The sequence below is a fragment of the Echinococcus granulosus genome, assembly GCF_000524195.1.
Source record: "Echinococcus granulosus chromosome Unknown EG_S00019, whole genome shotgun sequence".
Classification (NCBI taxonomy): Eukaryota; Metazoa; Platyhelminthes; class Cestoda; order Cyclophyllidea; family Taeniidae; genus Echinococcus; species Echinococcus granulosus.
This window is the reverse complement of record NW_020170399.1, coordinates 121,751-149,301: the sequence shown is the minus strand read 5'-3', so window position 1 is coordinate 149,301 and position 27,551 is coordinate 121,751. Positions and strand designations below refer to the sequence as shown.

Here is a 27,551-nt window from a genome sequence, read left to right as displayed (position 1 = left end):
AGCTAATACATAATTCTACACTGCATATTAATAGCGCTCATGCATAAAAAGTTGAAGAAGTTCTGCGGCCATACGCAATGGGTTTTTCCTATGAGTTACGAAATGTTGGATGCTCCCACCTTTTGATGCATTTAACATGGCGTACCGTTTATAGACGCTCAGACAAGATCCTAACACTCAATTTAGAGAGGGCTGATAAATGCAGAAAACAGATGACACTAGCGGCACATCCTTTTATCCTTTTATCTACCTTAAAAATAGGGTTGCATGCACCAGTCACGAGATGACAAGTGGTTGGAAGTCGAATGAGAAAATATTTGCCTAAAGTAATGCTATACACAATTAACAGAATCCTTTGTTAGGCATTCTAGACAAAACGGCTTTACCGAAGCAACGAAATTTAATCATCCAGCAGGGATAACGGATCTAAACAGTTGTTACATGGCAATAAATACCGACTCAGCTGAATTCAGTGTAAGTCAACGTTAATAATCAGTGTATTAAACGATTCACTTTCTAAGGAACTAAAAAAAAAAAGTACAATCATGCTTTCCCATGCCATCTGGACGCGTGTAAAGTATTTCACCGCGAAGAAAAACGCCAGAGATGTGGTAAAGGATGCGAGAGAAAATACTTACACGATTAATACCTATGCAAAAGCTCGCCAAACTAATACATTTACTTTACTAGTCGGTGCACCTTAAAAAAAGTGAGAGTATTATTAGGCCCCATCGAGGCGATGTCAATGATAAGCTTTCTGAGTCCGCTTAGAGGAGGAAGTAATAACTTCAACCAATTGATTAGGATAGTGAGGATCAAATATTCCAAATCGTGTTTACTATAAACAACGCTTGAAAATGCTTAGCATTAAGAATAAAGCATTTAGCGCAAAGGTGAACAAAAAATGCTCCGAATTAATGAAATCGGATAACCGAAAAGGAAAGGTTTGGAATGAATCAGAAGCATTACGATTTAGTAAGAATTATTGCTAATACTAATATCTACCTGAACAGGCGGTCTGGTGGTCGAAGCGTTCATGCCCCGTACAGCGGAACCTGAAGGATAAAGATGGGAAGAATTCAGTCATTCGCTAATCACCTCACCAAACACAGTACTTATAGTCCATACAGGTAAGCATTTTTCCGGTGTTGAAGTCCCAATTCATCGATCAACCTAAATCACTAGAAGTTGGTCGTAGCATGCACCTCGAACGTGCTTGCTATCCTGCAAAATTAAAAAAAAAAACTCTACCGCTATATCAGTTGAAGTTGGACACTTCTGGAGTGCTATGGAAAATGATGTAGTGATAGAAGGAAAAAGTGCATAAATTCGACCGACACGTGGACGAGTATAGCAAAATCAAATCTTTTAAACCTCCTTTCTCCAAAAAGGATGCATTCAAGACGTTTAAAAAATATCCAAAGTATTCGCTACGAGGGTATTCATAGCGCCAAACTGAATACCAAAGCAACTACGACTCAAAGTAAAAGAAATAAAAACTACTAATTTTATAAGCCTACCCAAGGGACAGACTTCTTCGGTTCCACCGACGCAAGCAGACTGCTGGGGAATACGTTTTTCACGGACATTTGTGGCAGTTTGTTGGAGCAGAGCGTAGGGCTGTTGAATGACACTATTCGGCGCGTTTAACACAGCAGTTGTCGCCGTCCCGCCGGCGGTACGCGCTACAGCATCTGCATTAGCCACGGGAGCCGCAGTCATACCAACACCTGTCAGCATAGTTTGCACATACTCCTTCAGCTGACTTGCGGAAATAAGGCGCTCTGCTAAGGAGTTTGGGAGTGAGCGGCGTCTCATCTCCGGATCGCCTGGCACTGACTCAAACCGCGCACTGACCACTAGCGAGGCCGCTGCTGCCGCTGCAGCAGCGACAGCAGCTGAGGCAGTGAGTGAGAAGTCGGAGAAGTTATCGAACTTTGTGCCCTCGGTGGGGAACTCGTGGGTGGTGGAGAGATGACGTGGCGGAGTGTCGGTGGTACTGATAACGCTGGCAGAATGTTTGCGGGAGGTGGTGGAGGAAGCAGCATTAGAGATCATCCCTGAGGAAGCAGTCGCCATGAGAGGCTGTCCTCCACTCCCCGCTCCATCAACCGCAGTAGTAGTAGTAGTGGTAGAGACAACCCCCACCGGTCCCGCCGAGCCCTCCTCTTCTTCTTCCTGTTCTGCTGCCACAGCGCCAAAGTGGTATCCGAGAAAAGGGTAGAAACCGTTTCTGAAAGAAAGGCGAAGACTCAAGAAGCTCACATAGGCGTTGAAAAATAAGATGAGCCGACGAAGAAAAAAATGTGAGAGCACTGCGCTATCATTATAAAAAGGAGCCCCACTTTAATTTTTATAGCTGCTGAGTTTATCGAAATGACAGCAGAACTAAAAATTAAAATAGCATATATAGCGATATTTACAGGAAAGGTAAGTACATGTAGGTAAAAATGGCTCACCAATTTGTATGGGATTAGCAAAAGTAAACTTATTTGAACAAAACAATCTCAAATGGAAGTACTTAGACGTCGAAATAATTCTAAACATCAAATTAGAAGGGCAAATAAGTGTGCGGACTATGTTTATGCTTTCCATTCTACTGTACACAATTAGATGAAAAAAAACAACACAGAAAAGCTGCATGCAAAAGGATAAAAAAAGTAGGCACTACGAATTGCCTTGTAACAACGGATCCACGAAATATGAAAAACGGGTTTTCGCATGCACACACCCACAGACAAGGAGCCGTTCAAGTCTCTAAAGCCGTACATAAATAACGCAGAAGTCAAGGGATTTAGCTAAATAGAATTTCGTCCACTAAATTCTATGCCTTCAATTAGAAAGGTGCTCGTACATCTACTAAACTACCCCACCTTTCCACGCAAAAGGCCAGTAAGAAGTTTATGGTAAGCTTAATTGACTTTTTCCATAAAAATGAGCTCCAAAAAACTCAAGTAAAAAGAGCACATATTCGTAAAAACATTGCGCTAGTGAGGAAATGTGACACGAAAAAAGCAGCTGGTTGGTACTACTTTGCCATACAAAAGACATTCAACAAATTTAGGAGCAATGGAGTTGAAATTTCGGTCAAGAGAAGCGCTGTGTTGTAGTGAAATTTAAAGCCAGCTGACCAGGTTAGATCGCGTAGATCACACGTCCACCACCAAGGTGTGCATTTCGTATACATGACTCAGGCCGAATGATTTTCGTTAATTGCGGCGATTTGGAACATAGCATCTACAGAAGAAGGCAACTTTGCATAGGAATGTTCGGAATGCTTGGGCAGAGGGAGAAAGAACCTAATTATAGACTTTCCAGCATGCTACAAAGCCATTCCAAATGGTATATGGGCATGTCTTTTGGGTGGTGAGATTGGTGGCATGCACCAAATGAAAAGGCACACAAGAGGCCGCATCTCTTTGTGTATGGGAATTGCGACGACGTTTTTCTGCCATGCTCAAGGTTTCTGAGATTGTCACGAGGTATTAAATTTACCTTAGTTATGCACCAAGAGAACCAAAAACCTTAGGCAGGTCTTCAGTAGCACGACTTCCAGTTCAGGCAATTATGGCTGTATATTTGTGAATGGGAGATATTTCACACCCGCATCATTGGAACAGAGGATCAAAAAAAAGACTTACGTGGCAGAAATTTTGGCCCGGGATTTTTATGACATGTAATTTAATGCTGCTAAATCATGAATCATCATAAGGCAAACAAAATTTAAACTAAACTATTAAACACTACCAAATATTAAAAAAAAAGATAATGGAGTAGAGAGGTGAAAACAAGGTCGACTTGGCCGGTGAGTCTTGCAAAATAAAAGTGAGGAAGTGGGTTGATTCGATTAACTCTATTCAACCGGAAGATTTAATGTCGATAAGCCCGGAAGTAGTAAGGGAAGGGAAAAAGAGGGAAGGAGAAAATTTGGGTGAATAACCGATGCGGATCAACATTAAGAGGACTGAGGAAGTGGAGACCCCATAATTGGTACGCTATTTCTCTGGTATTTGGGAAAGTTTACGATGTGCACTTTAAGAAAGGAGGAAATAAGGTTACTTTGCTTTTTATGTACCTTTGAAGCTATTTCAAATATCCCAACCACCTTTACAAAAGTGCGTAATTATGCTGAAACTGTAAAAACTACGATAATTTCAAGACAATTTTCTGGGGATATTGTCAGATTATGCTCCAGGTATGAGCAGCAAGCTGAAGTTTAATGAGAATAGTCAACAGACATAAAAAAACTCAAATCAGGTAAGAGCTGCTGCTGGTAGGGGAAGTAAGTCTAGCTGACTATAATAATAAACAAGTGAACAAAATGGCGACTTTCCAAATAAACATCAGCCATTAATCCTCGCGAGACAGGTAGATAAAATTGCTCATCTTATAAAAAGTTCAGAAGAGCTGATACTCGCATGTTTCTAAGGTTACAAAAACAAACACAAATTTCTATCTCTCCCTTTTAACTAAATATGTGTGGGTGTGTGCCCGGGATAACACGCATCCAGAAACCGACACTGATTGTCACGCGACTGAACGGTTTTTCGCAGTGAAGGATCTTCACGGCCTCGCATAAAAAAGCCATGGTCATTCTAAAGGCTTGGATGCTCGATTCACGTAGCGTTGGGGTAAATCTGAATAGTAACCACTTGAGAGGAATAAGGAAATCAGGCTAAAAAATACACCTTTCTTTGGCAAATGGATTAGTATCAGTGGTTATTATTGGGAATATCTCAAGATTAATTGCTTGAAATCACGGTACAATAGCCAAAGTTGAACTGAAAAGATTATGCAAGATGTGGTGAAATGCAGTTGTCTTAAAAAATTAAAGAGCTTTTCAAGTGCACTATAAAGACTAATGGGGAATGGACATGTGACCATACTAATTAAAGGCGGGGGATTTTTAAGAAAAGAAGCAAACTGTCATATTTCAGCAGCTGATCTTAATACTGCCTCACCCGACAATGTGGGAATAACAGTGATCTCATTTTACCGCAACGGACAATGAAAAGAAAAAAAAGGATTCTGGTGAATTAACCTCAGTCCGTTAAGAAAGAATAATCTTTCTGACCTCTATGCATGGGTAAATTTGAACGAAATCTGCATGACAGATTGAGACCAGGCTCATACAAACGCAACAGGCGTGAAGTTTGGCATGAATTCACAAAACGCCGAGCAGGTGGTTATTGTTTTTATCTGCCAGAAACTTACCACACAAAATTTAGCACGTCCTGATCACAACAGATGGAGGAAGAAGAGGAAGTAATATCCCAAAACGATTTTGGTTGGCTTCCAGTAAGATAGAACTGTCTGCAGTGATAGATGCCATTTAACGTTCAACTAATAGTGTGACAGAGTCAATGCGAAACGGCCTTTATCACTAGGGTGAGGACTGGCCGTGCAGATAAAACAAGGTAAGTTCGTACTTTGTCTTGACTCTGAAATGCATGCAAAAAAAACAAGCGGAGTCGAGAACGAAATGTAAGAGGGTAGTCTTCATTGCATTGCATTGAAGTGAATGCCTTTTAGGGCAAAAGTTGTTATGTCGAGCTATCGGAGAAGGATAATGGAATGAAGGATGGCTTGCAAGCGATATGTCTACGGTGGTAGGATGAGTTGCGTGTGTATAACTAAATACCTGGTCTCAAAGCCCAAAGAATACAGCAGTTTGGAAAATGCTTTAAAAACTGGTGAAAATTATCAAAACCCAATAACACATCATTTTTTGAGCTCTAATAAACCTAAAGCGAGCTGAAATTACAGAAAGGATTAATCAAATCAAAATACCCGCAAAAGTGGTGAAAATGCAAGTGAATTTGAAAGAGACTTTACAAAAGGGTGATTTAGTGCTCCTGCCAGAGGGACTGAAAAGAGCACAACAGGATACAATCAACATTTACGTTTACATTAAAGCGACGCAGAATAACATTTACCTAAATAGCGCAAATAGGCTGCATTTTTTGCCACTTTAGAATGGGTAGGAAGGTCCCGATTAGTTTCAAGCACCTTTTATTGAGGAAACCGGAGACGAGAATAAAACCCTATCAAGTTTATTGGTATGCAAAGTTGGACGTAGAAGTAAGATCGAAAGCATCTGCCATGGTGCCTATAGCAACAGCAACAACAAATACCCCTATTCTAAATTAGGGATTTCTCTTTCTATATCCTTGAAAAATATGCCGAAAGTGATGACTGTTAAAAAAAGCAAATGCTGGTACCAACAAGTGAGCAACAGAACCACAAATCTCGGGGGTCTTAAGAAGATAATCTAGTGGTCTGGCCTCACAGGAGCCCAAATCTCAACGCACGAGTTTCTAACCTGACGAAATTCCACTTTCTATCAGATTTCCAACGACGGATAATGCATTACTTCCTGACATTTAATGAAAAAGGAGAAAAAATAAGGACTGCTCTACCGTAGTCCACCAACACCCTCCGGTTGTGATTGCTATTAATCAGGACACTGATTATTTCAGCACAATACAATACAAATGTTTTCAGTACAGCAGATCCCTCTAAAACGGCCAAACAAGTAGGGGTTGGAGGCAAGTTTGGAACAACCATTGCCAACCAAAACACATGCATTTTCGGCACTTCAAATGGGGAAAAGGTGTGAAATCACACCACAGTGTACACAAACCCTCTACTTTCGGAAACATTATTTTCTGACAAGATAGAGGGAAACAATAGCCCGTATTGTGGTTGTAAATACCTAGTTTAAAACCAAACAAGGCTGGGTGGAGCGCGTTTAAAAGGGGTCAAATTCACGAAAAACTAGGTCGATGGGCAATTGAGTGAAAAAGGGGCGTCTGATGGGTGGCAGGCCTGTAAATTAGCGTAAATATCAATGCGAGGCATATGCAAGGTACAGAACAGAAAGTGGAAATACTAAGAGTACTAATGTCGTAAAAGGCGGGACTATGCAGCCGAAAAGAGACCTTAGTTAAACATCTCCATTTCATACCATTTTTACGCACATGTATAGACTCAAATCACAGCACCTATAGGAAGTGTTACCTTAGAACAGACTGACATAGAGGTAGCCGATTATGGGGACACTCACTTCACATCCTCGAGGTACTTAGAGGTGAGAGTGAAGTTGGAGCGATAGTCCTTCCAGGAGCGAGTTTTGGTCACCTGGTCAGTGAGAAAGGCGACATCCAGAATTACCGTCTCATCCTCCAAGTGGCTGATGTAGTCTCGCAGCAACTCTGCGAAATCTGTCGGCGCCTCTGCTTTCGCACCACCAACACCCGCGCCCGCGCCTGAACCGCTTTCAGCCGCGCCTCCTGGACCCACGCCGCCTGCACCTGGAGCCGTGTCATCCGGGGGCAACGATTTCACTGGAAACGGGAGAGAAAAGGCTCTGAAGTCACTGCTCCAACTTATGTTCAGAATCTACTGAGAAATGAGCTCTATTGTTTACGCAAGATTTGAGCTTTTTCGTTTTATTTATTTACTCAATTCATCTTTGTTTAGAGGAGGAACAAAAATTCTCGTTCAAAATAATGGAACAAAAAGGAGTTTAACGCAAGTGACCTATATGTAAATGAGGTATTGTAAACATGCACTGCATTGGCACGAACATTAAATACGCCTGAAACGTGAAAAACATGAGGCGAGCATGCTGAAAACAAATTAAACAGAAAAGTATGTTTGAAAAAGTAACCTTTATGAAAGGTTACAACTTAATTACTTTGTGTCATTCCAAAGATCTTTGAGTCCTTTAGTTCTTATCGAAACTTTATTACTCATTGAATGAGGCTTCAATTCTGTAGACTTCAAATAACAATTCCTCCAGGGTTCATTCCGACATTCCATTTGGAAAGGCCACAGAGGATTTAAAGTAGTAAATGATGGAATTGCATTAATAATATTATACAACATCTGCACATGATACTACAATGTTTATAATCAGATTGGAAGAAAGTTATAGTTAATGGGTCAAAACAGCTTGATTTCCGAGAGCATGAGAAACAGAACGGAGTAACACGTAATGGGCAATGAGAAGGCAAGATCTACTCAATTTACACCCCAAATGACCTTGAGGAAACAGTAAACTCGCTCCAGTGTTGGTGCTACATTCTCGCCCTAGTGATCGTGCGTCCTCACTACCCAATCGAACAGTACTGTTTGCATCGTCTCCCAATTGGTTGACCCGACTGGCTATCGGTCACACACGCCACCACCTCGCGCAACGCGCGCTGGTGTAAATGCAAGTCATCACAACTCATTATACCTCAGACTTATTCGGCTTTGCTTTGTGGCTAAAAAACTCCTGTCTTCTGCCGTCTCGAAGACTTGGCTGTGCGCAGATAAATAGGATACAGCTAGGCTGCAACAACAACAACAAAAATACCTTTAGCCTCCTACTCTAGAGCGCGTGAAAGTACAGGGAGAAAGTATAGGTGTACGCACATTTCAGGGTCTGGCAGCGTTGCTCCAGAAGTCAAAACTCTACCAATGTGGGTGGGATGGTACGCAAATACTCTGCCAACACCTACACCCACCAGGGGGAAAAAACACAGTGCTTCAGCAGCTTTTAAGAGTGAAAAGAAAGGGATGTGGATGAAAAGGCAATGTGGACATTTTTAAGGAGTGCAAAACTCACTCGAGGTGACAAGAACCTTTGCTGAAAGGAGTTTGAGGGTGGGAACCTCGGCAACGGCCGGGTGGTTGAGGAGCGCCTTGATTTTGGGACGGTTGGATGGATTGGGATCGCAACAAGCCTCGATAAAGCTGCGTTGCTGAGGGTCGGTAAGACTAGCTAGCATGACTTTGACCTTCTCCTCCTCTGAACTGACTTGAGTATCGATTGTCTGGGTCCAGACGGCAATCTGTAAAGAGGTACAAGATGCTAAGTCTTAGTACTCCAGGACGTTATAGTTTGATCTAAATAGGTCTCTGTGAAATCCATGAGTACAAACCTTTACACGTTTAAGAGCACAAATAATTATTTCCTTGAAATGAGTGATGAAAGACCGGTAAACTATCAGTGATATTGCATTGTGTATATGATTTAATAAATTAGGCCAAAGGTATGTCCGAATGACACTGAAAACGCATCAGCAGGAATGCTTCTATTACTAATGGGGCTAAATGAGTCAATATTATGAGAGTACAAATAATACGATGGATAAAAGACCACAGTAGGAGATACTTCCTCTCATCATTTGACCGTCCAATGTGATTTACTTTCCATTATCGAAAAAGATACGATACATCCAAGGTATGCAATATAAAAACGGAACTGAAACATATAGAAAAACAGCTTACTTCAAGGGCCAGGATACCGAACGCGTAGATGTCAGTGGCCGGGGATTTTTGGTCGAAGAACGCATCAAGCATAACTAAAACAGAGATGATTGAAACCTGATCCTCATACATGGTCCGACTTTAAGATTCCCTGAGCTCTGATAGTAGATCGCCTCCTTCTTCAAATTTCCATGCGTAACACCAAGGCGGTGAAGATACATGAGTACCGAGAGCAACTGACCAATGTGTCTTCTCCATAGCTAAAAAAACTAAGTGGTGCATAAGACATACCAGTTTGGACCTCGAGGTGGAATTACATAGAAATTGCTTCAATGTGCCGTCATCCAATCTCTCATTCACGAAAACCAATTTCCTGGGCCCAGAATCATTTTTTATTATCCAGGCATCCAAAAATCGAATAAGAAAGGGATGGGCTTGTTTTTTGAGCTTTTTTACGATAGTCAGAAACCTATTATCGCGTTCTGTCTTTTTTTCTGGCAGCATCCTCTCATTCCACATAACTTCCTTCCCTGATTTTGGTTCAATGGCGATGAATGTATTATCAACGCCACCAATTTGTGTTGGTAATCGTTTATTACGCTTGTGAAAGCGATTATTGTAAGATTTCTCGACAATTTTATCCTCCTCCTCCTCTTCGTCATCCTCGTCATCGTCTTTCTCATCATGTGCAGTCGAGGTTGTTACTGCAGCATCGGTAGGTGGAGCTTTTACATCAACCATGGACTCGAGCTGTTTAGACTCTGGTTGCTCTTCCATTTCATTACAAAATGCGACTAAAAAGCATATAAATAGGCTGGTCACTCGAAGCCAATAAAAGCCAGGCAAAAAGATGGGAATCACCGTGGAAACAAATTTGTTATAGTGACTACTGTAAATAAAATGCCAGAACCTTTACTATTAACAGCACAAATAAACATACACCACTATATAAAGGAATAATAGTTTCGTTCAAAACACCAAACATAAAAAGATAGGATCCCGACAAGGCATTGAGCAAATGTGAAGATGGGAACACGTAGTAGCTAGCGAATTGCTAAACAGCAATAACTTGTAACTCCGTGCTTCTTTAAGGAATGCGGTGCTAGGTCACCAAATTAAAAGTAAGAGCATTCAAAGTAGGATTGTATAAGCTACAGAGGTGGCAAATTTACAACTAATTACAGGTATATCACAATAAAGTGAAGTTTGCTACACCAACTATTGGCTTTGAACAATGCAAGTTTGCGAGTTAATGCTACGGACTAACCATTGGCTTCTATTCACAAAACTAGGACTCTTAAAAACCTATTCTGTGACAAATTTAGAATAGTTTGAAACATCTCAGCGAAAATTTACACACGGTTTGACAACATTTCATGGCATGTTCATGCTAATTAGTCCCTTGTACCAAAGATTATTAATTACAGACTTCATTTTAAAACAGAATATGATATTAAAGCTGCATAAATGTGTGACGAGATCAGCATTTCTCGACTCTTCCTCCTGCATCAGCATTTTGAAAGGAGGAGGCTGAGTAGAGGTGGGGTTTGGCTACTAAGTTGGCGCAGGAAAACCTTCAGGCTGACTTTGGTCGTGGATCAGAGTTTGTACGTGTAGGCGGCATTAGTTAAGTACCGAAGATGAGGCAAGCTGGCCATTTGTCGGCTGAAAAGCATGTACAAACAAACGTATTTATGTAATCTATTTCACTTACTACCCATTTTCCAATATGAAATTTATCAGATAACTCAACATGATTCCCCTGCACAATTTCACAGTAATTAATAGTTAGACCATTGGTTTTTCCGTTTAATAGTGGCGCCATTGACCCTTATTAATGCACATCTTTTGCCGTTAAGTTAAAGCCGTTGTTTTTTGTGCATTGTCTGACCCACTAGACCGCGTAGTGGTGTATCGGCTACTTTGAATTCGAATTAGCCTTTCACCGGCTCCCGTGGGTGAGTACCCCGCACTTCCCATCCCTTTAAAAAGCTGCAAAAAACGTAACCCCACCATCTACTCAACACAGCCCTTGATCGCCTTAAACTAGAATGGTGAAACAAATTCGGCTTCTTACAAAAGACATCCCGCACCATAATTGACCGCCACAAAACCCGTCCTAGCGTGCGCCTCAAGGGCTGGCTGAAGATGAACCTATTTCTGAACGTGAGAACATCACACGAACTTTACTAATAAGCAGTTATGCACAGGATAGTATAGAAACAGAAGAGTCTTTGATGGTCTGAAGAGTGCAGTTGTCGCGACCACATACAATAAGGTCGCCAGCCAAATCGAAGGTCCCCACACTGCAGTAATCCAGCGGATTCGACGTTACACAGGTGGCTGTCAACTTCTTCTGGCAGATCTGGTGGAAGGACCACGAATCTAGGACATTTTAGAAGGGGATCAGAAAAGTAAACACAGGGATGTGTCACGAGGGTGGGAAAGTACAGCGAATTGTCGTAGTGGCCGGAGCTACTAAATTACTTAATAATTAATTAGTCAAAAATGCCTCAACTATGCAAGTCCAATATATTTGTAACAGTGTTACGCCCATAAACTCCAAGCCAAACTCGAAACATCATGAGGTGTACGGTGTTTTTGGTGCATTTTACACAGTGCACGATGAACTAAAAAATGGGATATATTTAACTACGAAATGACTAGTCATTACAAATGGGCGACTTTTTTTCACCTCTTTCTCTAACGAAGACAAAAGTCACTCGTGAAAAGCCTACCCACGGAAGAGGGCGAGTGAATACGCATAAGACCGGCCTCTTCTGTAGCGAGGTAGAGAAACTGCGGTTCGTGCGGGTGAAAGCGAATCTCCCACACAGCACTACCTCGACAGGTGATCTCACTCAGTGGATGGCGCTCCTCTCGCAGGTCCCAAATATAGCTCGTAGTTGTGGCCGTTTTGCCCCGACCACCTCCACCACCGCTGTTGTCCACACCACCCACCGCCAATAAATGCGACTGACCAGGGTGCTGAGACAGACACAGCAGTGGCCGCGGTTCTCCTGTCCTGTTTTGCAAGCACAGAAACACACTTGGGCAATCGGCGTCGTTTGTTACGATCGCTTAGTTGGCCATGAAAGAACTTTATTCCAGCACAATTCAGCTACTACATTAGTGGGATACTTATACCAGTGGTCCCCCAGTCGAACTGCGCTTTCTGTAGCGACAGTTCTTGCCATAATATCAACTTTGTGCCCAGTCTAGTACGCAAAGTTAGAAAATTAAAAAGACATTACGGGATAATCCGTTTTTGAGGGAGATCGGATGTGTTCGGAGAGCGTAGATCCCAAACATTTAACTGTCCGAGTTGATTCGCACTCGCGATGCATGAGGCGTCTATCGACTCGATGGCGTTGATTGTGGACAAGTCAAAGCCAAGGGCTGCGACAGTTAGCTGTCCTGAAAATCGGAACACATAATTATTTAGTTTAAACACAGATAAACTATAAAGTCGACTTGGTAAGAGTACTGCCATCTTGGATGGCCACGAAGAAGTATCGATACGGGCTAAAGATACTGTGACTCACGTTTAACAGCAAGCGCTTCAGTGTCTAGAACAAACAGCTCGCCGAGGTCGTTGCCAACAAAGACCTGGAAGGCGTCAGCGGACACACAGATATCCGAGATGGGAACATCGGTGCGGAGGAGCTCATCCGCGGGATTGGAGGGAACCCGCGACCACATGCCCGCCTGGCGCAAGCGGAAGGCATCCCGTTCGGTTTCTGGCAGTTCAAGGCTGTAGATGCCCACGAAACCCATTGAACTACCAGTGAAGATGAGACGGGAATCAGTGTGCGTCTGAAAGAAGACAGCCAGTAACGAAGGGGTACAGGAGGTTGTTGACAAGATGTAAAGTCGAAACAACGACACGTAAAATTTTTCTACATCAGATGGACAATTTAATGCATAATCAGGTTTCAAAAGAAAATATAATGACGTTTGTAAGGGCACCATTTTCATGGGTAGCTAGAGATTGGCAAGCAAATAATGCGTATTTAATTTAAATGAGAAGTGGGGGGATTTGGTACGTGTACAAAACTCGCAAGATAAAGTCGGACGTTGAAAAGACGCCCTACACTTAACCTACACGAAGTAAGGCCGCACGGCAAAATGTGAGTATATAGGTGAATTAGGCACGAAAAAAGGCAAGTACGCAGACAAAAAAACTACTTGAGCTAAACATTACCAAACAACACAATTAAGAGAACATTCCCACAAGTAGCCGGAACCCGAAACAACGATCAGGCAACTATTTCCTAAATGGAATTCACGACCTCATCGCATGCACAAGCGATGGGAGATAGGAAAGACTCCATTTAGGCTTGAAAATATGCTTTGCACCAGGTACGAATGTGCAGCGCAACATGACCATTTCATAAAACACAGTTGGGTCAGTCGAGGATCAATCAGTCAACACGAAAAAAGTTAAAAGAATCCAATCTGAGTAAGCAGCAGTTTGGGGTAATCTAATCAAAGCCCACCATACACCATTCAGAGAAATGAGAGGAAAGCATATTTTTGCCAATACTTCGAGGACCACCATCGAATTCGCCTCATGAGAGCATTTAAATGTAAAAACAGTGGAAGCAAATTTAGGAAGTAAGCAATGACTGGAAGGTTCTTGACCTTACTAGAAAAACACTGCTTCTCCCATCCGCTTCCCAGCCACTATGACAACCTAGGCAGCAATCACACCCGTTGGCTGGAATTCGTTTAATTCCATTAGGAGCATATGCAACTCATGGGGTAGTGGGGTGAGCAAACAACACACCTTCAATTGTTGAACGCTACCCGTATGCACCGTAGAACAGACCAAGCGAGGCTCATCGGCTGAATCGGTGAGAGGTGTCGGTATTTCATTCTCCGGTTCGGCATTAGCAAAGTTCTTTCCGTACTCCGCATACCGATTATACTGCCATACACACACGCTGTTCACCTTAGGGGGAAAATAAGAATTAAAGCGGATTTAGTGGAATGGAGATAAAAGTTGAGTAAAAACACGCAAACGCTAACCTCTTCTTGGGTACTGCCAGTTACAACAAGAGGCTCAATTTGTGAACCGAAGACCGGAGAAAAGCGAACTCGACTTAATCGGAAGGAGAGGTATTTTTCTGTTACTGACTGGCACTGCGGTGATGCCATAACCCCTGAAATAAACACAAGAAACAGAAAGCACTAGCCGGATAGCATTCACTGTCTGGCAAAGTAGATTACACAGTCCCAGTCCATCCATTCAGCGTTTAATTAATGCAATCGAAAACACACTATTTAAATTTAAGCAAAACACTGAAAATTGACTATAAAAGTTACCCATAGAGATCTGATCAAATTTATGGGAATCGCATCATTCATGGTTGTGGATTCAGTCATCGCACAGGCGCACACACACAGAAATAAATAAACATGAAACGATGTTCTTTTACTTTTTTGAGATAGCAACAGTCATATCACAAAAATAAAACCTGTCAGATAAGAAAATGCATCGATCGTTTGGCCATGCCTAATCAAGGTCGGCATCATCGGTTTGGCTGGTCGAGGCATCTTGAAAACCGGTGCTCCTCATGGACACATCGCCAGCATCGGATGTAAAGTCACTCTGTTTTAGTCGCTAAAGGGCGATAAAAACAATATCGTAGTTGAACTATATTTAAATCTGTTTCTGGCCCTTCATGCTAAACCTGCATCTAGTCACGGTGAGGGGGATACAACTACACTATGCTGAGGTTGAAATCCCAGACTCGTAGATTAAGACGCCAGCAAAAAGCCTTGGAATTGCCAGAAAATAGAACAAATGTAAATACCTTTCATTGAGTTTTTTCAACAAAACCACTCACAGTAGAGATCATATCCATAATCACTTAAATGTGGCTCTGAATGCCCCTACGACACCAATCTGGGGACACAATTAACATTTTACCGGTGTTAAGTGAGATTAGATTGTTTGGAGTAGTAAAAAAAAACCTACTCTAAACCGAATGGTTTAAGTTAAATACTGAATAGAACGAATGAAATGAAGCGTTTATAATAGCAGATTTGCGAGATTTCCAAAACCCCCTAGACTGTATCGCAATGCGGCAGAGGCAAAAGCAGAAATAGGAACTCACTCTTCGAGCTTTTAGGCGCGGCCGAGTTGCCAAGTTATCACTTTCGTTAGCTAGAGGGAAAACAGAACTCAATAACAAGCCCACAAATAAAGGGGCGAAACATAGCTAGAAATAAATGTTACAAAATCGTAGCGCTCCTTTTTAACGTGCGAAAGATGGCGTTTTGCGTTACTGACTTGCACTAAATATTGAGATGCAACTGTTTGGTAAGCAATGAGTAATAATTGACTTCGCAGGGAAAAGTGCAGTCACATTTGCTGTTGCCGAGACTTATCACAAGCTTCTCGGGGGCCTGACACTCGCTGGTGGAGGGCGCGGACCCAGAGAGGAGCGTGAGTTGGAGACACAACGCCTTAGCCTCTTCACGGATCTCGGGAAAATCGAGACACTTGTTTATCGCAATCACCGCATCGTTATGGTGGCCATGCTTGAAGTGGTAGTTGGCCAGGTAACGATAGGCCTGCCCCAAATCCGCCTCGTTACTCACCTGTGCCAAGTGCAGAAGAGCAGGGATATTCAATGACCACTTTCAGTAATAACGTAGTGATTTAACAACCGGCGTTCCAAAAGGTGCTGTCTTTGGCGTGGACATGGTAATGTGAAATAGGAATTGCCAAATGTTTCATTGCTAGATTAGTCCATGAACCAGAGTCAACAAAAACCAACTACCAACGTTGCGAAAAAACCACGACCAACTAACGAAAAAATTATGTGCTTTCATAGAAAGGGGTCAAGACGGATAGTATACCGCCTAACCTACTCAACTAGGACCAGGTGGGTAATTATGCTACGGAGCAAACCGAGATCAAACAAAAAAGTAAGTGGTTGTGTCGAGCCAAATTTATTAGCCAGATTGGATGAAAATCTTCGTCTTTGACTTCGCGAATTAAGGGTTACAAAAGTGGGCTGTTGATGTTTAAAAGTGATGGGCAAAGCCTTTTCCAAGACGTGTAACAAAGAAGGCATTGCAACATTGAGCATGTTGCTGCCACTGCTGTTCATAAGACACGTAGCACACATAAAGCACAGTGTTGACATCCACTTATCAACTCGAGTTACTACTTTAGGACCGATCTTGGGATACACAAAAACACTACACAGAAAAGATTGTAATGACAGACGAAAGTCTACAACTGGGTGATCTAAAACCGAATCCACGAGGGCAAATCAAGGTTCATTGAAGGGTATAGGAATGGTTCGGGGGCTTCCTATTACGTAGAAAAGCCTTGATCGAAAAACATACCAACAAACCTAACCGAAGGCAAACCTTAAATAACTCGGCTGGTGCATTTGAGAATAAAAGAACTTATTGTAAAGGTCATGGACAGCTTGTGACATCAAAAAAGACTGTCGGCTTGCTGTTCTAATCCAGGTGGGTTTGATCACCAGAGCTCCTATAAACACAAAGGCAGGGTAAAGCGGAAAGAATAAGAAATTTTGAGGGGTGCTTTTGAGATTTATAAACAAAATTCAAGACCGCAGTATTCCTGACTATCAATAAAATTTGCTGTTAAGAGTGGTTGTCTTAAGGCGGAAAAACGAACTACCTAACCTCAAACGCAGCATTAGAGGGCAAGGCAGTGTTCACTAAACACATCAAGAGCGACTCTGACATTTCGGACCGAACAATGAGGCAAGAGATAATGGTCATACCCCTCTGGTCTCGCACTGCCTGATGAATTGGGTGTGCGCGGCAGCAGCCTCGCAGGACTCGCCAGACTTTTCAAAGCACCGAGCCAGAGCGGCGAGCGCAGAGCCTTCCATATCACCCACACAGTAGGCGCGCCAGAAACACTTCTTCGCGGCCTGCACGTTGCCTAGCTTCTCGTACATGTCACCCAGTGCCACGATCACCCTCGAGTCCGTCGGACAGAGGTACTGGGCACGTCTGAAAATGGGACAGGGAGAAGCTGTTCAGTGCGCTCTACTCATCTTGAAGAGAGTAAATTTACAGGCAATGCTGTGCGGTACAAATATTGTTTGCAAAACAGAATGAACCATTTACAGATTGAAATAACCTGCTACATTTTTAAGCTAATTATGCTCTATCGCTCCTACAGTTGCCAAATTACTTGTGTAAAGTTTCAACCCTAATAATGGTCCAGGGACGGCGGCCCGATCAAATGACATTCGGGTAGTATGCCCATAGAACAAGCAAGAACTACCAAACCATAAATTTTTTGCTAAATTTGTATTTTTTCGGTTTTGGTGCTGACACTCTACGCAGAAAAGTTGGAATTGCACAGCCTAGCTATCGCTTACAAAACAAAATAAAATCCTAACCATATGATCTTGACAGATGTATAATCAAACACCGAAAACCATTTTAGACTAAAATTGCTAGTGTGGGCATGATCGTAGCGGTCAATACTAAGGTAATAGACCTCTATAGTAGAGAACTCCAGAAAATTTCTGGAATAGCTGCTTTTGCATATCCACCATTAAACCCTACATGGGTTCTACAGACTTTTTATCAGCTAATGAACACAAAATGTCATTCGGTCACGAAAGATTTGACGTTATACAAATAAAAATGAAATGGGGAAGCAAATGAAAAATTTGGCGCATCAAATCAAAGGCGACAGTAACTTCTAATGCTGTAAATATCCGGGGTGAAAGTGCTCCAATGCCAAAATAAAAACTTGGAAGTTACAATGGACGCAGAAAGAAAAGACGTTTCTTTCCAATGTGATGACATGGAAAAAAAGCATAATTCAATCTCAACAACTGCCAACCTCCTTGAACTACCTAAATCGTCAAGGTATTTCGTTTGCTATGTTGCCTTTACTTCCTAGACACATGTCTACATCGAATAGACCTACTTGTAATAATATAACGCATGTTCCGGCTGTTTGATGAATTCATACAACTGGCCCAGACCGTACCAACCACGATGATCATGTCGATTATGTAGTATGGCCTGATTGTAGGCATATATGGCCAGCTTCAAATGTTGCAGCTCCACGTACTCGTGTCCTGTAATGAAAAATGACATTCTGGTAGGTTAATGGCAACAAGTTAGCACGTTATTGTAACTTCCCCTCACCCAGAAGAATCCAAACGAGTGCATATCTCGGTTGCAACCGCAAGGCTCTTTGGAAGTAGAGGACAGCTTTGTCATGCTGACTGCGAAGGCCGTAGAAGTTACCCAGAACACAGCAAGTCTCGGGCTTGTACTTATCTACCTCAGCACATCTTCTTGCCAAATAGGCGAGCTCATTATGCTCGCCTCTAACAAATAGAACGTTCGAGAAAATATCTGTATCCGTCAGTCGATATGGGTCAACAGCAAATATCTACAAATCGAGTTTAAACAGGCACTTCTCCCATTAACAATTATGCCAGCGATGAAAAGAGCACTAGAGTACCTTCTTATATATCTCTACAGAAGTGTCCAAATCGCGTAGCCTTTCGTGAGCATCAGCAATGTCAGCTTGAAGATTGAGACTATTATGAAAGCCACTGTTTGACAGAGCAGTAAGCGTGGAAAGCGCGCGCTCTGACTCCTGTATGTGTAGGAGGGCCTAACAATAGAGAAAAAATACAAATAGCACACGAATAAGCAAGGAGGACTACCAAAACAAAGCAGTCCACCTTTGCGCGAAAGAATTCCAACATCCAGTTGGCGCCATCTGAGGAAGCGGAAGGAGGAAAGTGCCGGTCAAGTTTCTCCCGATCTTCAAAAAGTCCAATTAACTCCGACCATGCCGGCCACAACAATGGATCTTTCTTGACAATATGCACCAATGCCTTTAGAGCCACAGATTGAAAGCCTAATCGTATCTGGACAAGCGCATACACATACGCGGTGTAAACGTCGACACCGGATGATAGAAATACATCAAGGGAGTTGCCTTGCATATCTTCTACACTACAATAACGTTGCTCCATGTCTGACTTCAAACCAGAAAGATCACTCCTGTAAGTTTCTGACGATAATGCAGACCCCCATTTTGCATAATTTGATGTGTCCCTAGTTGTAGTAGAGTTATCAGTAATGTGCTTTTCGATTGACATGTAACGAGAATAAAAGTGAAGGAAGTCTATTAGTGGATGTGAATCCTGCTTTGGAATCGACGCTAGTAGATGAGCACACCTTGCGTATTCTCGAGTGTCAAAGTAACACTTCGCTAGGTGATAGTTTGAAAAGTTTTCAGAGGAAAGACCATTATATTGATCCGCGATAAGAGACCCAGGAGAAAAACCCGTCTCTACAACAGAATCAGCACTTGACGGCTTTTGTTGAGTAGACAGTAATAACTCTGCGAGCCAGGTAGCACTGTGAACAAGACCGCGAACTTGACACTTTGCCAAAGCGATGCGGAGATCACTTTGAACCTTATCTAGACTAATAGACAAATCCAAGACCTGACGCATCTAGGGTCGCCAATTTACGATAAGTCAGAAAATTGAAAGCAGCGCTTGCCAATTAGATGACTCTATGATGCCCATAAACACAATGCTACGCCTCCTATCTATTTGCAAGAAAATATGTAGAACACAAGATGCTAACAAGTAAATGTTGAAGCACAATTTTACGGCAGAAATAATTTAATGAAAAGCTAGTAAGGGAACAGGAAAAAGTGCAGTATTAAAAGCATGCAAGTTCTTAATGGGTACCAAAAAGCTATTGAAGGGATAAAGGTAAGTACAGCTAAAATTCTGTTATACTAAACAGCGTTAGAGGGAGAGTGGGGTGTATACTAATGTTGTTATTAGTTACATTACAGTTTACATACAAGAGAAAATAAAGAACATTTCTTAAAACAGGCACGGCAAGAGCAGTCAGTACAATTGACCTCAGTCATGATTGATCCAAATCGATGAATATGCTCGATTCAGCCTCTTTTATGCACAAAATAGGGGTGTATTGTGGTTTCTCAGATTGGTTGGGATATAATTAATGACCAGGTCCTGTTCCTGTTTGAATAAAGTGGCCTTGCTTACTTGAGTGCTAGTTTTGTGTGACCATATTATGGCGCTTTGGCACCTTCTGAAATCGTGATAGGCCAAAGCAGTATAGAAGATCATACGTTGCGAACACAATGTACGACTGAGAGCACACTAACATAGTCTGGAAGCTCTACCTCAGAGCATGATTAGATGCAGCCAAGCATAGCACAAAATCATTACACATTTCTGCTCTTTTATTCGGTTCCGGCCATAGCAAGGTAGCTGGCGCCTTAAAACCTACCCACGAGCTAGCAACACTACTAATTAAGCCTGCAAAGAGCCACTCTACATCAACAACATTGATACTTCTCCACAATTTCCTGATACTGGGTGATGCTTGGCAATGGTAACCTCTCGTGTGCTAACGGCTAGTAGTTAGGATAGAACCATTTGGTAAAGGATAAGTGTCAAAATGCTTTCACTTCACCAGGCTAACGTTTAGCCTCTGTTTCTACATGCACCTTTATTCTCACTGCAGTGCTGGTCATCCATCTTCTATCCACTTATCTACATTTCCACATATCTGTGTGGGTTCCATTCAGCTAGTGGAGGTACCAGTTGTTCATGCGGTCACCATCTTTATGTAAGTAACGCAGACAGATTCATAATAAGATTTGCCTCATTGTTTAAGTTTAGTGCCACTGCTGTTGTTGGTTGCATTCTTGTAGAACATGTAACCAGTATAATTGTCAAAGGTAGACGTCATTTGTAATCCTTCAGTTGCGAGCCTTTACGGGTTTGCCTCTTCGTGGCAGAAGCCCTTATCCTTCGTCTTCTCTACTAGCTAGATAAAACCTAGATGGTTTTTCGCCTGGTCAGCCCTAAAGTGAGAACAACGTGGTGCGGAGAAATAGAAGCAAGACTCTGTTCCCACAGAACTCTGTCAAGTCTTATCCGTCGCTACACGACTATGTTTTGTAGCCAGTATTTGATATGGACACGCATGATGGCCAGAATATTTCCACTCTTCAAATCCAGTTCCCAAATAGGACCTCACAACACCAACTAAGTTGCGATGACTGACTTTAGAGGCTGACCAAGGGGGCCGCTGAAGACTATGCTCAAATAAGGAGAGGGGCTGTATGGTACATTATTTGTTTGTTCAACTCTTGATTTTCGTAAAGGGGCTGATATGGTTCTGAGTCATAGTACTGTCATACGATAGTGGTTTATCCCTCGGCATTGGTGAGGCGCCACTTTTGGAATTTGAATTAGCCCCCTTGTACCTCGCTGGGTGGGCTGGCCTTTTGGGCCATGCCAATAGCTCAGATACCTTCTCTGCGCTAAATATATATTCTGCCCAAGTACTTTGTCCTCTTTCGTCTTCAGGGAGTCCCAGGACGCTGCAGTACCTTAGCCATGTGGGTTGGCCTCCATGTCGATCCAGTATACCCAGCTCCACTGAACTTCAAACACATGTATTCCGCGTGGGTATTAAGTATGCTACCTTCTTCACGGAAGCGTCGAGAAGCTACCGTAAGATTCGAAGTAACGCTCATGAAACGATTAATAACACCCATGTAGGCAGCCAGAGATTTCTGAAGTTCGTGAACAACACACAGCATGGGAAGTGGAGTTAGGTAGATAAAGTCGAAAACTATCTACTAATTTAGCATACTCACTGAGATGTGGTAATTACTGCTCAATTCTCTCAAAATAATAGTTGCTGAGGCAACAGCATGTCACAAAACCCATTTCTCCTATATATCGCCCGTGTATTTTGAGCCATACCGATATGATCTCTTGTGACTTTAGAAAATAGTCAGGGCTCTACAAAGACTTTTCGTAAATGACCTATCAATTCTTCTGATTAAACCTGGGTGAGTAAAATAAGTAACTGCTTTCAGTGGAACATGTCAATAAGAAAGTAGATTACGGCCTTTTTGTACCAGAGTCAGGCGTGATCAGAACTTTATGTGGTCAGGTACAGAGTATTCATTTATTTGCTGTGTTTTTCTACTCGATTTACTGGTTTGTACTGAGTGCGCGTTATTTAGTGAGGCGGCGGCGTCACGTCTATTGGGTTTGCGCATGGACTTTCTTGTTTAATTGATTTTGTTTTTACATTCTAGTTACAGTTAAAATTAGATGTCTTGAACTAGGGTCGAATGGCCAAAAACACATTTCTAACCAGTCCAGTTGTTGCAAATGCCACTTTCCTGGTTCTTATGAGTCCTGCATATTGATGGAATGAAAATTTTTCTCATCTTAGGAATTTTTTCTAACCAATTATTGCTTGGCACTAATGATTGACGTGAAGGTGCTCGTTTGAGCGACTAGAAGTAGTTTATTGCCTAATTCTAGGGGTAGGAATTTACGACAGCCTCGGTTTCATGCTTAGCAAGCTGATTTCCTCTTAAATTCTTACCAGAAATGCCTCAGGCACCGCTGCTCTTAACCTCAATGGTTGATTGTGGGAAGCAAGAAGCCGTTTTAGTGTGGGATCCCATTGCAGGAAATCCAGTTGCCAGCTTCAGCGGTGTAGCCGCAGCCACTGGCACTCTCACTGCCTCAAATGACGTCATCTTTAGTGCCGTACCCAGGAAACCTATCCTTCAGTCATGGTCCCTCCAGTCAGTGAGTAATGTCGAGCTTCTAATCGATGTGGCTAGATTCAGAACTCCTTCAAGCGTCTCACAACCAAGGGGGTTGTTAATGCTCTCGCCTTCTCCTATGGCGGGTTCTTTATGTATTTGGCCATCGAGAAGAGTATCCATGTATATCAGGTGTGCTTTTCATGTGTTCATATTGTTTCTTGATCTTTCTAACTCTAGCTGTGCGATGTGGAGCATGCTAATGTTGTTTAAAATAGTTTGCTTGCATTTCTAAATTCTGATCAAATTATACAACTGTTGTCTTCACTTGGAATTGTCCACCATCTTTCATGGGTTTCAAGGTGATTCCATTTACTTACCAGTTAATGATAAACGGATTTGCTCTCAAGATCACTCATTATTATTGCGGTCATGAAACGAAATCTCTTAAAGTGGCTCAGTGATCCACTTTTAAAAGCTCATTTCGATAACTCCTAATGCCAGCCAAAAATGGCTTTGGGCCTTCCAGCACACTATTTCAGCTACTTTGAGTATTAACCATCGGTCATTAGGATCTTCAAGGGACCAGGTATTTGACATCAGAACCTCAAAATCGCCGTGAAAACAAGCTAATGTACACTGATACCATTTACTAACTTGATTATAGGTATATTACATACAAAGTGACTGTAAAGGTTGGTGCTTACCCTCTAAATTGATTCCAGGTATGTAGCGGGTGCCTGATAGCCGTATTGGAGGCGAGCCACATGGCGCCCATCGGTGCTCTGGTCGTGTCTCAGCGACACCCCGGGTTGTCCCTGCCTCTCCTTCTCTCCGCGGATACCTCGGGTCTTGTCGCCTGCTGGCCAGCTCTCGTCTTGACTGGTGACAGCTTTGTCATTGGTAGCCGCGACTCTGCTACAACTACTTCTGAATCGGAATCGGACGCCAAACACAAGCCACTTTGGTACGTGGTTCAAGCAAGTCGAGGTCTGCCTACGTTTTCCTTCATCGCTGACGGCCGGATGGTAGCGTGTGCGGGGACAGATGGTGTCAAGGTAGGTCATCACTTGTTACTTTTTATGAAGATATGCACAAGATCCATGTTTGCAAAACTAGAGCTGCGGAGACCATGGTGTGGTAGGCTGATAGCTGTGAATACTCGAGGCTACAATCGAACCTTCTGCCATATGCTTTAAGTTACTCTGATGTTTTTGTAATAGTTGTTCGATTCGGAGACGGGAAGATTACTGTACAGCGTCTTGGAACAGAGTCGTCCACTACTCTGTATATGCGCACTGCCTCAAGATGACAGATTTGTCTTTGCTGGAACAGACAATGGAATTTTGCACTCCGTTTGGTTGCGTGATCCGAAGGTTCGTTGTATGCCGCACTTTTATGCAATTCGGTCATTTACTATTATCAACATCCTATATTGGATAGTTTCTTTTCTATTTTAGAAACCCTCTACTTATGAAGTCTCCTTCCGAAGATGTTTTGCGGATGCTGAGTAAGTAGTCAACTCCAACCATCAGCGGCTATGCAATTATTGACGACTTGTCAACTTACTATAGCGGGCCCTACTGGCTATATTGGGACCATTGTCTCATCCTAAGCGAAGATGACTTCAAAATCTTTTTGGAATTCATCGACCTTTGCATTAGTTTGATCATGGATTTGATTACCACAAATCTGCCACACCTTGCCTCTTCTACAATTTGAAGTTGCCAATAGCTTTTCGCTTGGTCTCAATTTCCCATAAGAAGTTGAAGTCTAGCAAATCCCGCGTCTTCATTTAATGCGGAATTCATCCATCATTGTTATGCTTCACAAAACCTTCAGTCTCTAAACTGAAGTGTTGAATCCACTTTTGCCAAGCAATTTAGCAAGGTGCTAACATCTCTTAGCAAATAAATAATGCATCTTCCTTATCGCAACATATCTAAGAGGAGCTTTCGTGGAAGTTTTCTAGCCTCCCTACGCGCCTGGAGTCGAAGCCAGATGTGTTCCACGTTAAAAGACGTGAACATCGTTTTGTACTGAGCAAATTAAGTAGGGAAACGGTCCATATTAACTGTTATTTGTGTGATTTGCTTACGCATGCCAGTTCTCTTTCTTTTGTATCTCTCGAGTCAAGTGTTTTGATCGTAGGCTCTCATCAGCAGAGAAGGCCATCTGTTATGTGTCTGCCAGCCCTGTGGACTCGGGTCTGCCCTTGCTGGCAGTGAGCACTCTTGCAGGGTTGGTGGAGATTCTTCGTCAGGACACCTGTCTCGTACGTTTGCAGCGTTTCTCCGTGACACCGCCCTTACCTGGCAACTCTGGCTCACCCCGCATCACCGGTCTCCTCATGCTCGCCCGGCCTGCCTGGCTGTTGGAGAGCCAGACGGCAATGGGTGTGCCGACCGAATCGAAAGCCAACGATTCTCTGGAGATCCTGCGTCCAACTAAGCGCCACTTGGGATGGCAGGTGGAAGACTTGCTCTATCTTCAATTGCCCAATCTCAAACGCGTAAGTCCTCCTAGCCCTCCTCTAACGGCGTCTCTTCCTGTTAAAACTTCGTTTAACATCAGTTTGTCACTGAATACAAAGGGCCTGGTCTTGGATCCGTCTTTTAATGATCTTACTTATAGCTAGCAGTATGTGAATGGATTTGTAATTGTTAAAGTATGTAAAGTGTTGATTGTTGCCATCATACTAGGACAGCTAGGTGTATACATGTTGACGTGAATCTTTGCTGTAGGATCGCATATCAGATGACTGTTTAGAAGGCATCTACCAGGATGAATTTTTTCAAACCACAGGCAGTCGCACCTTTGCTCTGCCTGTTGATGCTTTCAAAGACTGTACCGCCAGCGCATCCAGCGATTCCATCGAAGTGAGCGCATTGAGAAGAGAGAAGCAAGCTCTGGAAAAGCGGAACGGTGAACTTATGCGCATTTTGGTTGCGAACTGCTTGCACTACTAGCTGAGCTTTTGAGCTTTGTATATATGCTCAATTAGAAGGGGACCGTATGCTTTTCTAAGTTTATTTTTAACTTTGAATCATGACATGGAGATGAGGCATTACTATTTTTACCATTTGAGGTGTAATGTGAACCATTTTGGAATTGTGGCAATTAGTCGTGAATATAATGCATAGTAATGTATAGCTCATCGATGAAAACGTAATGCTGTTGGCAGAACCTTGGTATTATTACTGAAGTTACACGGTATCCACAAGAGGGAATGAGAACTCGATGTGTCTTTGTGTACTTATTCGAAATATCGGTAGTGTCCTTGATCCTGCACGTATTTTTCACTACCTGAATATCTGTCATTAAATTTCTTTAGTTTTACGTGATCAGCCATCACGACAATTAACACCCTGAGTTTATCAGATGGGCTAGAAGTCCATGACCACGTCGGTTGGGTTATGTCGCGAAGTGGACTTACCATTTGTGAGACTTGGAAGATGGGGAAGTCATGCACGTGGTTGGAAAAACACCTGGTCAATACATTGCCTCTCCCTTCTTTGTCGTCGAAGCCTTATCTCCGGCGATCTTCATGTTTCCCTTTTACTTCAGTCGAAGCTATTTTTTTTTAAACCGAGAGATGGTTTCGTAGATGGTATGATAGGTACATCTCTAGACGAACGCTAGGGTCGGTGGTAGTGCGTGCTAATAACTTGGTTGAGATTCCTCAGTATCGCTTGCTCGGCAAAACAACCCGAGTTGGAGACAATCCGAAGGTGAGATATTGTTGGGAGATGGATGGTGTCCTACAGGGAGCATACTATGCACTTCACCTTTTATAGTAACATTTACTTGTAGGTAAAATCATAGAGTTATGTCGTGTCCTCATGATGGGATAAAGGTCGTTCATTCGAAGAAATATGGTGAGACTTCCTTAGAGGTTAATTGCGGCTTGTTAAAACCTGATTGCATTCTATCAACAGCTATGGTGTGGAATTGGGAATTGGTGATTTGTCAAATGTAGATGTTGTCTTAGCCCTTTTGGAGTGAGTGTCTGCGTATCCGGTCATTCGCAGCTGATGTCTGTCTTCTGTGATGATAGTTAACCCTTTGGGTCATGTTTACCTGCTTCTGCCGAGAAGGCATGCATCGCACTCAAATGAAAGAGCAAGGGATATGTATGTGAAATGCTTGAACTGCTTGTTTGACGCTCGGTTTCGGCGGTGGCCACTTAGAGCTCCGCCATTTGTGCCCTTGCTGGTCCGCCTGGCCTCTAGGCTGTGGCAGTAGTCCTCACGACCTACTGTGCAATGACAATGCATATTTTGCCCGAGCATTATGTCTCCTTCCATCTTCAGGGAAGTCACGGGGCGCTACACATGCACATTAATAAAATTTGAACCACTGAAGCAATGAGGCCATTACATTTGTTTGCTGTGTTTTCGAGCATTAATGGTCATATCGCATCCAAACAATTCGAGATAACTGTAGCGTCTTGGGATTTCTCTGAAGGCGACAGAACGCTTAATACTGAGGCGAAGTATACATGCTGAAATTACAGCAGGGCTGTTGGTTAATGGCATGGCCCGGAGGCCAAGCCGTCCGGTGAATGTGAATAATGAAGGCTCTGGATGGCCTGTTATCAAAATTAAGAGTCAGTTAAACAATTGGGCATTACATAGCATTTTCCAAGGTCAATCTATTCTTTTCTCCAGGCGCTTAAATACTT

At 42.6% G+C, this 27,551-nt stretch overlaps 2 protein-coding genes across 2 annotated transcripts in view; one reads left to right on the top strand and one right to left on the bottom strand. All coding sequences in view use genetic code 11, as the record gives it.

Annotated features, from left to right (window-relative positions):
- EGR_03550 (Cell division cycle protein) overlaps positions 1–19,757 on the bottom strand; it is a gene marked incomplete at both ends in the record, with an annotated part of 28,758 nt that extends 9,001 nt beyond the window's left edge. Inside the window, 22 exons of the mRNA XM_024492799.1 lie at positions 1,006–1,055; positions 1,521–2,233; positions 7,067–7,346; positions 8,615–8,840; positions 9,280–9,353; positions 9,389–9,518; positions 9,550–10,052; positions 10,195–10,312; positions 11,483–11,643; positions 11,997–12,283; positions 12,513–12,675; positions 12,804–13,074; positions 14,048–14,212; positions 14,290–14,423; positions 14,827–14,884; positions 15,381–15,430; positions 15,633–15,867; positions 17,034–17,268; positions 18,203–18,356; positions 18,427–18,676; positions 18,749–18,904; positions 18,975–19,757. Of these exons, the coding sequence (XP_024352682.1) occupies positions 1,006–1,055; positions 1,521–2,233; positions 7,067–7,346; positions 8,615–8,840; positions 9,280–9,353; positions 9,389–9,518; positions 9,550–10,052; positions 10,195–10,312; positions 11,483–11,643; positions 11,997–12,283; positions 12,513–12,675; positions 12,804–13,074; positions 14,048–14,212; positions 14,290–14,423; positions 14,827–14,884; positions 15,381–15,430; positions 15,633–15,867; positions 17,034–17,268; positions 18,203–18,356; positions 18,427–18,676; positions 18,749–18,904; positions 18,975–19,757 (5,196 nt within the window). The remainder of the gene's footprint in view (positions 1–1,005; positions 1,056–1,520; positions 2,234–7,066; positions 7,347–8,614; positions 8,841–9,279; positions 9,354–9,388; positions 9,519–9,549; positions 10,053–10,194; positions 10,313–11,482; positions 11,644–11,996; positions 12,284–12,512; positions 12,676–12,803; positions 13,075–14,047; positions 14,213–14,289; positions 14,424–14,826; positions 14,885–15,380; positions 15,431–15,632; positions 15,868–17,033; positions 17,269–18,202; positions 18,357–18,426; positions 18,677–18,748; positions 18,905–18,974) is intronic.
- Positions 19,758–20,676: 919 nt separating this feature from the next.
- On the top strand, positions 20,677–25,836 carry EGR_03549 (hypothetical protein; the record flags this gene model as incomplete). The annotated part of the gene is made up of 9 exons (XM_024492798.1): positions 20,677–20,704; positions 21,663–21,809; positions 22,705–22,910; positions 22,946–23,059; positions 23,593–23,925; positions 24,091–24,243; positions 24,328–24,377; positions 25,019–25,379; positions 25,612–25,836. The coding sequence occupies 9 exons, from the start codon at positions 20,677–20,679 to the stop codon at positions 25,834–25,836; spliced, it is 1,617 nt and encodes a 538-aa protein (XP_024352681.1).
- Between the last annotated feature and the right edge of the window lie 1,715 nt (positions 25,837–27,551).